Source organism: Gracilinanus agilis, chromosome 5 (assembly GCF_016433145.1).
Source record: "Gracilinanus agilis isolate LMUSP501 chromosome 5, AgileGrace, whole genome shotgun sequence".
Classification (NCBI taxonomy): domain Eukaryota; kingdom Metazoa; phylum Chordata; class Mammalia; order Didelphimorphia; family Didelphidae; genus Gracilinanus; species Gracilinanus agilis.
The window spans coordinates 294018363-294030160 of record NC_058134.1 but is presented as its reverse complement, the minus strand read 5'-3'; the positions used below and the strand labels follow the sequence as shown (position 1 = coordinate 294030160).

The following is an 11798-nucleotide window of genomic DNA, read 5'->3' as shown; positions in this document are numbered from 1 at the left end:
ATAGAGAGAGAGAGAGAGAGAGAGAGAGAGAGAGAGAGAGAGAGAGTATATATATATACCTAGAGTATACTCAACTGCTCTGCCTATTCTCAGAGTGTAACAGTGGTTATGTAGGATTGCAAACTGGAAAGTTTCACTCACTATTCCAGCCCTGAACAACCCACTCTTGACACACACACACCTCTCTGCCCTCATTCCCCAGGAAATGGAGGACTCTACGGAAGGGAAGTGGAGACACCAAGAATTAGTAATCCTTTACCCCCAGGCTGAAGACCTTCTCCTTGTCATGATGAGGCTTTCATTACCATCTGGACTACTCCACTGGCTTCCTAACAAGTTTTCTGGGCTCCAGTCTTTCTCCATTCCAATTCATCTTCTATACTTCTGCCAAACTAAACTTCCTTATGTATAGATTGATTTCTGCTCAAAAATCCCCAACAGTTCTGTGTTGCCCACCAAGTAATGTTCAAACTTCCTTGCTTAGTACTTAGAGGCCCTCTACAATTTGGCATCACAGGATCACAATCCTAGCCATAACAACTAAACAACTAGTACTCCCCACTATGCATTCTAATGCTTCAATCTAGACTACCTTCTAGCTCACTTACATACCCCATACATGACCTCCTCTTGACCTTTAAGCATGCATTCTTGCATGCCTTGGAACATCCTCCCATTTTTTGACTGTTGACATTATACCCATCCTCCAAAACCCAAGTAAAATGCCACATTCCTACAGGAAGCCTTCCCTGATGCTTCAAACAAGTACTGACCTGTGAACTCCCCACAGCATTTGTTTTGTACCTCCCCATGTGCACATTGTGTATTATAATTTTTTTTGTCTTATCCAGATAGGTGCCATGAATTATCTAGGATTATCCAAGTCCTCTATCTCTACTCCAGGGTATAACAAATGTTTAATGAAAAATGAAATAAGGGGCTGGGGGGGTCCACCTAGCAGCCAAGGGAGGGGGGTTCCTTTGTCACCTTTCTGGCATCTCCACCCTCCCAACCCCACTATATGATATGAAACAAAGGCAAGTAGTACCTTTTCACAAGGCATCATTTGCTCAAAAGTCTTGCTCCAAGGATGCTATTCAGATATGATTATACATTAAAATTACCAATGCCTTTTAATCACATGTGATGACATTAGCAGAGAGCAGGACCCTAAGAAAAATGAAGGAAGAATATAGGCAAATTTTGTTTGTGGGATAAAGAAAGGGAAGACTGTAGTGCTCTGCCTTGCAGTCAAGCAGGGCTGGCCAGATTGGGTTCTAAGACAGAGAACTGCCCCAGGGGTAAGTGGGAGGTGCTTGGTTGAATAAGAGAACTAGGCACTAGAGTGCCTGAATAGGGGGTACACTGGAAGTATAAGGGATGGGAGAGTGATGGAATAGGCACTGAAGAAAAACAGTCCTAACTTCACAATTGTGCCGAGAATCAGCTCAAACACTTCTTCCAGTTCCATCCATCCCTTTCCCAATAGAGGAAAGTGAAACGTGGCTGGTTCAGCACACGCCTCAGAGTCAAGGTTACCAAAGGTCACCTTCCATGAGCAAAGAGCTTCTAGAACTCTTTCCACTCAGTGTGAGAGGACAGTGTACGTCCCTGAGGTGAGGCCCACAAGAACACAGGAACTCTTCGGGGAAGGGCTCTTTCCCAAGCACCAATGGAGGAGTTTCTGAAGAGGAAATGACTTTCTAGTAATGAGGTAACAAGGTTGGAGTTTGGAGAAGAGATCGCCTAGGTAAAGTGGATCAGAGCTCATTAGCATAACTCAAAACCATTCCTTTCTATATCTGGTGATACAGAGCCTATGTTGTATGACATAAAGTAGATTCTTATTGCATTTCCCAGAATCCCTCATTCTGGGGAGGGGGGCACGCAGTATACTTCAGGGAAGACAGGTAAGAGGGTGGAAAAGATCAAAATGCCACTTGAAAACTGTTAACTAGATGTCAATGAAGCTAATGACTGGGATATGGACAGGGCACTGGATCTGTGGTAACACTGATAGAGAATTCTGAGGTGATTTGCCCAGGGTCCCAGGTATCAGTCTGTATCAGGGGCAGAACTTGAACCCAGGCTGGGGGTTCCTGGCTTCAGGCAAGCTCTCTCTCTAAGCCACATTGCCTCCAAGTTAAAGTAGTTAACTTTTTCAAGATTAAGGAGGCCCAAATGCACTCAAACTTATAAATTCTGGCCTGATTTGTTCCTTGACACCTCGGCTCCCAGTCTTGGTAGAGTGAAACAGAGGCCATTTCTTTACAACTTTCCCCTCACTCCCCCCACCCTGCCTTCACCCCTGCAAATCTTCTACTCAATTCGTGGAAGACTAAAGAAACGGATGTTGGTGGGAGTTGGAAACTTCCTCACCCCAAAGCTGTGTCTCATGTGCCGATGTATGAAAGAGAGGGCGGTCCAGTCCAAAGCTACATAAAACATGTTTAATATCCAACCAGGGTCACAGTCATCTCGTATCCCACATTTTGAGCAGTAAGAGAGATGGTGAGTTTGTTAAACATGTACAATCTATATTCCAGAGGAGGAAAAAGAGAAAAAACCAGTTCAGAACTGTAGTAAACACTGTAACACCACACATAGACTTGGGGGCTGGGGGATGTCCCCAGGGAAGGGGAAGTCTGGAGCCAGAGAATACAGAAAATTAAATCCACCTTGGGGGTGGGGGGGTAGGGAAGAAGCATTCATCCGAATGAAATGCCCAATCCTGGGAGATCCAGGATAACAGGAATGCCGAGATGATGCCCCACCCTGGGGATAAGGAGGAAGGCTCCCCAGAGGCAAAAGCAGCCAAGGCCATCAGCAATATCTTTTCACAGCCCTCCAAAGTAGCTGGGGGGAGAGGGTCTTCAGAACAGAAAGGTACAGGGTGTGAAGCAATGTCCTTGGGAGTTTCCATAGGGAGGCCCTGCCTCCAAAGGGTTCTCCTTCTCTGTCCCATCATTGCCATTACTTATAAAGAAACCCTTTCAGGAAGAGGCTTTGGGATTCAGCTGAGAAAGCTGTTTTCCTATTCTCCCAGGCACATTTCTTCAAAGAAGGGGGGGAATGGGATGAGATCTTCAGTTTGGCCTATCTGGCCTGACCCAAAGCTAGAATGGGTCGGGGAGCAAATAAAGGTGGGGAAAATTTAAGAAAGACAAGTCACCATCAAGTGCAGAGAAATCAAAGAAAATCAGGAGTGCAGAGAGCAGAGATAGATATAGGAAGGAAAGAGAGGAGAAAAGAGAAACAAGAGACGAAAGAGAGGTAATGACAGTGAAAAACAGTCAGAGGGAAGGGAGACAAGTAAGTAAAGCAAAAGACAGAAGTCTTAATGCTTTCCCAGGGACAGGGCACAGTTGTCAAAATGGAAAAACAAACCAGAAACCCCAACCCCTTCCCACCAACAAACACACAAAGGCCCAGAGAGAAGGACAACTTGCAAACGCCCAACACATCCCAAATAAATTGTCACTAAATAACTGACAAAAGGGGGAGCTATCCCCAAGGAAACTCTCTTCACAGTTCAATCTGGGGAAGATGAGGGGCCAGAGGGCACACTGATTTATCTGCTGCAATGAGGATTAAGGTGGGAGTGGAAGAGCATTCCTGGCAGACAGAAATAGGTAAGGACCTCCTTTCCAGGGCATGGCAAAAAGCACCCTATCTAGAGAGGGGCTCTACACTGGGAAGACTATGGAGAGATTCCCACAGAGGCCCCAACTTTCTAGAGGGAGGGTGGGTTACAGGGGCTGACTTGGAGCTCAGGGCGCAGCCAGCACACACAGGAGCTCAAACAGCAGCTGTAGGCTTCACAGAAACCTTGGGGAGACAAGCAGGGCCTCCTTGGTCACAACGCAGTTGTCTGATACCCATAGTCTTGAAAGGGGGTGTAGCAGCAGGGCTTAAACAAACCAAAACACACGCACCACCAGTAGAATAAGGGGCAAGGGCAGGCTGACTCCCACCTAAATTCCAGTAGCTGTTCCAGTGTCGAGCTACACTCCAGCATCTAGACCGACTTACGCATGAGGGTGTGGAGTGCAGGAGACAAGTTAACTGGGGAACAGAAAAAGCGGGGAGGTTTGTTTGAGTGCCCAGAAATGAGAATATTCTCATGTCAGTGGTCCCTGGGCTCAGAGAAGCCATGAAGAAGAGGTGGAGAAGAGGAAGGAGGTAGAGGCAGCCTATTTTACACTCTCCATTAAGCAAATCAGCGAGACTTGGAGAGACCAGCAGAACTGCTGGGGATAGGGAGGACCCAGAGTTAGGGGAGTGAACTGTTCTCCCAGGAGGAATATGAAAATAAGGAATGGAGGCAGGGGCATGGTGTCTTAGAAGAGTCACTTCTCCAACATGCATCTTCACTTGCCAACAGCCAAAGAAGACAAAAATGGAAAGCAAGGCTTTTTCTACCTCCCCCAACCCCCAACCTGGTCCTTATCCTAAGCCACCCCTATGCTTGGTAGGAGAGTCTAGAATTGAGGGGTGAGACATCCTCTCTCCAAGGCTAACAAGAGAAGAAGCAAGTCACATACTCAGGGAAACCAATGAGAGACTCACCAGCCAGAAGACCAGAGGAAAGAGGTCCAGACTGACTGACAGAACAGAGACTCCCCAGGTAACCTAGCCCAACCCAGCTCAAACCTCTTCCCCTTCTTCCTCCTTGGCAAGGTGAGAGTGACAGGGGAGGGGAAGTCTATGCACTGACCTGGGCCTGCCCCAACTCTGTCCATTTCCCTGGCCCCCTTATAGATTTCTCTCTACACATATATACATTCATACTTACACACACACACACATACACTCACTCACTCATACACATAGACACTCACACGCATACACACAGAGGCCCGTGCAATTTCCATGTAGAAGCAGAGGGGAAGGGACAAAGGTGTAAGGGAGTGGCTTATGGAGACAGGAGGGGACTTGGGTGCCAAGAGCACAACAATCAGAGCCAAATCAAGCAAAGGCAGAGAAGCCTCTCCCCATAAAAACTTTGGGGGAGTGGTGAAAAAATGGGGGCCACTCCGTGAAACCATAACACTCTTATTTTGTTTTGTTTTAGATCCAATAAATTGGAGCAAATCTTCATCAGGACAGCAACTGGGAAACAAGACCAATCATGTCAGTTGTCAGGGAGTGGGCAAGGCTCTTGCTAGACATGTGGACATGGTACTTGGGGTCCTCACCACACTTACAATGGGGTGGAGAGTGGGTGCATGTTGGGAGGGAGGTGGGGGGTGGGCATTGGCTGGCGCTCACTTCTTGTTCTTGAGCTGGTTGGCCAACCAGTCCAGGCCTTCATATAGCCCATCCCCACTGGTGGCACAGGTGGCCTGGATGTACCAATTGCGGTGACGCAGAGAATGAAGGCCCAGTTTGTCTGTTATCTCAGCTGCATTCATGGCGTTAGGCAGATCCTGGTGGACAGAAGAGAAGAAAAAATGGATCAGGAATTCTAGGGCCATTTTGTTGAGTCCTTACTCACAAAAGGCACTTTGGATGCCCTTTTTTCCTATTCTGGAGATGCTCGGAATAGGAATATATTTTAAAAAACTGTCTTGGACAGAAACAATCTAGAGGCAGAATTCCAAGGGAATTCAGACTCAAATTGAGACATCATCAGAAATGAAAAGATATTGGTCATGGTAGGCATCCAGCCTGGGTGATACCAACCCTGCAGGAATAGGTGAAGAAGGATGAGAGGATTAAGGCAATAGGGACTTTGCTGACCCCAGGGAGAGTGGATATGCTAAAGTGATGAGAAAAGAAGTTTGAAGTAATTCATCTATACTCTGAAAATCTCTAAAGCCTCAGCTGCTTGATGCCTCAAAATCCATTTAATAAGCCTGGGGTAGGAAATAGTAAGGACAAAGATGGGCTGCTCCCACCATCTTCCACACTTTTAGAATTGAGGACATTTTCTTTCACAAGGCTGCCATAAATGGGTCCCTCTAGGCTCTATTCCATCTCTGCTTAGCATGGCTCCTTTTTCCACTTTGGGGGTGGGTGGGGCTAGCATGCTCCCACCTGTTTGTTTGCAAAGACAAGCAGCACGGCGTCCCGCAACTCATCTTCAGCTAGCATCCTCATAAGTTCCTCTCTTGCCTCGTTTACTCTCTCCCGATCGTTGCTGTCCACCACAAATATCAAACCTGGGGAGGTAGAGCACCTGCTGTACATCTTTCTCTTCAACCCATCTCCTTCCTCGGTCTGAAAAATGTTAGTCCTCCCCCTTACGTTACCCTGGGGAGCTGCAGCAAGACATGAAGCTAGATGCCATTACTTGGAAGCATTTGTGCACAGATGGCTTTTGTCTTTTTATCTATGAACCCCAAATACTTTAGCCTCACTCTTAGCCTGGTCCTCATACCTTGGGTGTTCTGGAAGTAGTGTCTCCAGAGGGGCCGAATCTTGTCCTGGCCACCCACATCCCAGACTGTGAAGCTGATGTTCTTGTATTCAACAGTTTCCACATTGAAGCCTGTGAAGAACCAGACAGGTGTAACTGGGAATGGTGTTTCAATGGGTTCATTCCTACCCCACTTTGGTCATGACCCCAGGGGATAAAGGAGGGGGAAGCTTCTGCAGAATAGATGTTTCCTGGATTCCTGATACCCAAGGAGAGGTCCTAGGAGGGAAAAAAAGCCAAGCAACAACCCAGAAACATAAGAGGACAAAAGGAAAATCCATCACTCTAGCCAGTTATCTGAATGATAACTCAAGATAACTATTCCTTAGCTCCTTAATTCTTACAGGATTGGGCCCTACAAATTAGCTGCCTTGGTTAAGAGGTGGGACTTGCTTGGAAGCAAGTGAGATAGGGGAAGATCTTGGATATGGGATGGTATTTAGGAATCCCGAAGTGGCTGATGAATCGTGTCTCCTCCACTCCATCCAGTTTAACAAATAATCCCCTCCCCTGCCAGCTTTATAACCAGGGCTGGGGCCACAGATTCTGCTCCTAAGCAATGCCAACCCCTGGCAGGAACATCAAAGTCTTTCACCTGATTTCCAAACAAGACAGAGAGCAAACCAACCCCAATGCCTGAGGGTGGCTCTCCTGTGCCAGCCAGAGGAAGTTCTTATGTGGGGGAGAATAAAGAGGTAGTGAACAGAACAGCAGCTCTACACCTGCTGGGGAACTGACTTGCACCCCACCCCTATGCATTACAGACCTAATGGACATGTGTATAGAAAAAAGGACTAATGGAGGAATGGGAAGAGCCCATGTGCTGAAGTTGAATTATTAAGGGTAGGAAGCCTGGCCTCATACCTATGGTAGGAATGGTAGTGACAATTTCCCCCAACTTCAGCTTGTAGAGGATGGTGGTTTTCCCAGCAGCATCCAACCCCACCATCAAGATGCGCATCTCCTTTTTCCCAATCAGGCTCTTCAGCAAGTTTCCAAAGATGTTCCCCATGGTCACAGTTGCTGTTTCTCAATGGGTAGAGGGAGCCAAGTGAAGGAAGGCAGCAATCTGTGTATGGCTTGGGCCCTGCTGGTATGAAGAGGTCCCAATTCCTAGGCCATGGAAAAAAAGGCAAGTAAATAACAACCAGCTGGGGATCAGTACATCATATAGAAGTATAGTTCAACCACAAAGTATTGGCAAGTCTTGCCAATTGCTCCCAAACTCAGGTAAGCTGTTCCATATGTCACCTGCAATAAGATTCTGTCCCCCTCTTCAAAGGTATTCTGCTATCAGGTCATTTAAAAATGAGAGCATTGTCTAGAACAGTGATAGGCAAACTGCCGCCCTCTGAAATGTTCTATCCAGGTGGGTGCACAACATTATTCCTAATCTGACAGAATACAATGAGTAAGATACAATACAATGAAACTTCAAAAGAGTTGCCTTAGAAACAGACTGCAGATGAGCATTTCCTTTCCTTTGGCCCCCTCTTTAAAAAGTTTGCCCATCACTGGTCTAGAAGATGGAGCAGTAAAAACCACCAGGGAAAGGTACAAAGAAGGTTCCTTCTCCCACTCCTTATACTTCATGTCATGGGGTGGTCCCAGGAGTTCCTCTCTAGTAGAATAATGAAAAGAAGGTTCAGAGTTGCCTGAGCCAGCAAGTCCTTTGTGCCTAGGAGTGGCATGTATTATCCAGCAGCTTATTCAGCAATTAACATATGCCAGCTGCTGGCATTCTTTGTGGAGTCTGGGAATGAGAGACACACACCCCAAACCCAGCAGGCGAAAGAACAGGTTACGACAAAGTGCACCCAAACGCAAAAATCTGAAAGGTGGAAAGGGAGGAATCCTATTTACAACTTAAAAGCACAGAGGGGTTTGATGAGTTGGGAGATTTTTTTCCCTTTTTCTCAAAAACATCTTTAGTTTTGTATTTTCCTATTCTTTTCAGTTCTCAGCAAAATCCATAGGGGTGGTAAATGAACCAGATTGACAGCCCCCAGAGACTCAAGTTCTAGTTTGTCCAAAAGAACAGAAACAATGAGTATTTATGGAGTGTTTCATCTTCAAAGGAATCCCCAGACATCTACTAATGAGTCAGGCATGGTATTCTCGGCAGGTTCCCCCTCAGCCCAGCCCCTGACCCAGAGGGCCCACACCCAGGTTTGGCTCAAGCATAGGGCTATAGCCAAGATGCCCACGAGCCACCCAGCCCAACCCAGTCAACAAAATTGAAATCTGTGATCCCAATCAATGAGAACCATAAACTTATGGCATTCAGGGCCACACCTCATTCGTTATTTGTGGTAGGCTGTATTCTCTAGATATGTATGGGAAGGAATTGAGGGGGTCAGAGGTTAAGAAAAGAAAATCTCTTTAAATTTTCAGGAGTTCCTAAGGAGTATGATGACTGCTTTCTCCCTAAAATTTAACCAATACTGCCTTACCATCTAAGATCTACCATACTCTTCCTCCTCCTTTTTTCACATCAGACATTTTCCCAAACTATCTCTTTCTTCATTCCAGTCTCTTCTTCTCAAGGCCACTCTCTATATACATCGTTGGTCCTATTCCAACTTGTCTTCTCCAAGATATTATAATCACTATCAATCCCACTTTTCTCTCTACTCTCTATCTGCTAGTTCCTTCCATGTTGCCTAAATTATATCTTCCCTTGATCTGATTACTGTTAACTTTCATTCTCTATCTCCCTTTCCCTTCATAGCTAAACTTCTTGAGAAATCTATCTATATGAATTGCCTTCCCTTTTTCCCCACTATGATTTTGTGATGCTGCTCTATCCCGATTTTCTTCTATTTTTCTTCTATTTTCCTTCCTACTTTCTTAGTCTCCTTTGCTAAATCTTTATTCACATCATGCTCAAAGTTCTATAACTTTCCCCTTTATATTAGTCACTTGGTGATATCAGTTCTTACAGATTCAATTTTCACCTCTGCAAATTATTCCCAAATTATATCCTGTTCTAGCCTATCTCCTGTATTATGGTCACACATCAACAAATGCTTTTTTAAAAAGCTTCAAATGAATGTTTTGTAAGCATTTCAAACTCAATGTGGCCAAAATAAAACTCATTTTTCCCCTCAAACCCTCCCATCATATACCTTCACTTTCTTATATTTTACTCCCCTTCAAGAACTCTACAACACTGGTTTTTTACTTTTCCTTAAATGCGTTTCTATGTATACAAGTATATATATCTCTATCTCTGTGCTTTTGCTCTGGCTATTGTCCAAGTCTTGAATGCTCTCCCTTTTTACTTCCCTTTTAGTTTTACTGACTTTTTTCAAGACTCAGCTCAATTTTCACCCTCCTCAGGAAGCCTTTCTTGGTCTCCCAGTCACTCAGAAAATTCTAAGTGTCATCTCCTCTGAGATATCCTATATGTACCTAGTTATTTTCATGTTTTTTTCCATTAGAATGTGAGCTCCATGAAGATAACCAAGGGCTGTTTATACCTTTCTTTTTATTCCCTGCACACAGTAAGCACTTAATAAATGCTTATTTATTGACCAATGAATGTCAGCAATCTGCATCAGAAAGGACCCTGAGTTTTAATCCTGGCCCTGTTATGATCTTTGTGACCTTGAGCAAATCATTTCATCAATCTGGGTCTCTTTCTTCATTTTTAAAATGACTAGATAACCCTTTGGGAACTTCCCAAGTCTAAATGCTATGGTCCTATGGCCTAAAAATCATAATGGCTCTTATACATTCATTCCCCCTCTCTCCAAGTTACAGAACCAGATAAGAGTCTCATTAAATCTTTAAGTTCTTTCTTTTTTAACCCTTATCTTCTGTCTTAGAATCAATACTATGTATTGGTTCCAAGGCATAAGAGTGGTAATGGGGTTAAAGTGACTTGCTCAGGGTCACACAACTAAGAAGTGTCTGTGGCTAGATTTGAACCTAGGGCCTCCTGTCTGTAGGCCTGGCTCTCAATCCACCCTAACTAAATAGTAAGACATTTCTTTCTAATTTCAAACATATTTCTAATTGCTTTGCCTCAATGCAGAGAAAGTGACCCACCATTTTCTATCTCCTTTCTTATGACCATATCATCCCTCTTCATTGTTCTAGATGGATATTTTGCAATGGCTTTTGGCCAAAATTAATAAAGATCAGTTAAAGCTACCTGATCACATTTATTTTGCCCATGTTTAAAGATGCTGTAGCTGACAGGAATAACTATGTAGCAGCATGGCTAGAAATAACTAGTACAAGATTTAGGGCTTGCTTTCCACACTAAGTACATAGAAATTGTACTTTGATAGTCCCAAGCTTGGAGTTGGGAGATCATGGATTCAAATCTGGCCTCACACTTCCTAGCTGTCTGACCCTGGGCAAGTCATTTAACCCCCAAAGCCTAGCTCTTACTGCTCTTTTGTCTTAGAAATAGTACTTAGTAAGACACAGAGGATTAAAAAAAAAGATTTTATTTTGGTTTAGGATTGTCTCTTGAATTAATTTATGATGGCCCAAAGCTTTAAAATACGCCAGCAACACAACTTCACTGCTGAATAACAACCTGGTATGTCTGCTACTGTTATCTACAATTCCATATCTATAAGTCACATTGCACTTACCTATATAACTTATTGGGCAGGTAGGTGGTACAGTGGATAGAACACTAGGCCTGAAGTCAGGAAAATGAATCTTCCTGAGTTTAAATTTGGACTCAGACACTTACTAGCTGTGACCTGGGGAAGTCACTTAACCCTATTTTCCTTAGTTCCTCATCTGTAAAATGAGCTGGGAGAAGAAATGACAACCCACTTCAATATTTTTGCCAAGAAAACCCCAAATGGGGTCATGAGGAATTGGATACAACTGAAACAAAAGAATAACAACAAATATAACTTATTTAGCACCTCACTTATTGCATTGTTACCTGTTCATATGATTATAGTTCCTCTTTTCCATATTCCTTTGTGGCATAGAAGTGACCATGGTTTTAGATGATTATTACAAACATTTATTATCAGATTTGTGTGTTTTTTTTAATGTATACTAGCAGAGCAGATACAACCAGTTTGGAATAACTTCGCATATGGATCCATATTAAGTGAGATCTATTCTAATTAAGTGTGGCTCCAACCAAAAAGTGGCCACCAGGTTATAAATGTGATTTTTTTGGTCCTAGCAATTCAATAACTATCTATTATTCCTCAGAGCACTGCAATCTTCATTACTGGTGGGAATAACCACAGTGATATGAAATTAAAGATCTTCTGAATTACAAAAAAATCATGTTATATTTTTGAATGTCCTGTTTCTCGTCCCTACAAATCATTAGCACCTTGGGAGAAGTCTTATACTTTTCTTTCCTTCCATATTTGTTGGCTTATCAATT

At 44.0% G+C, this 11798-nt stretch overlaps 1 protein-coding gene across 2 annotated transcripts; it reads right to left on the bottom strand.

Annotated features, from left to right (window-relative positions):
• Positions 1–2436: 2436 nt before the first annotated feature.
• On the bottom strand, positions 2437–7529 carry ARF3 (ADP ribosylation factor 3). 2 transcript variants are annotated; one of them, XM_044677876.1, is made up of 4 exons: positions 7286–7529; positions 6383–6493; positions 6040–6164; positions 5187–5429 (listed from the first exon to the last, which is right to left on the bottom strand). In XM_044677876.1, exons 1-4 carry the CDS (start codon positions 7431–7433, stop codon positions 5268–5270), a joined length of 546 nt encoding a protein of 181 aa, XP_044533811.1. In that variant the 5' UTR covers positions 7434–7529; the 3' UTR covers positions 5187–5267. The 2 variants fall into 2 exon arrangements, with proteins under 2 accessions (XP_044533812.1, XP_044533811.1); XM_044677877.1 differs by lacking the exon at positions 6040–6164 and having other exon boundaries at positions 2437–5273.
• Positions 7530–11798: the final 4269 nt, after the last annotated feature.

Coding starts and splice junctions, on each gene's coding strand:
- ARF3 (XM_044677876.1), bottom strand. CDS start 7,433: ATGGGGAACATCTTTGGAAACTTGCTGAAGAGCCTGATTGGGAAAAAG. Junction 6,165..6,382: donor CTACTTCCAGAACACCCAAG/GTATGAGGACCA, acceptor CTACCTCCCCAG/GTTTGATATTTGTGGTGGAC. Junction 5,430..6,039: donor TTGTCTTTGCAAACAAACAG/GTGGGAGCATGC, acceptor TCTGTCCACCAG/GATCTGCCTAACGCCATGAA.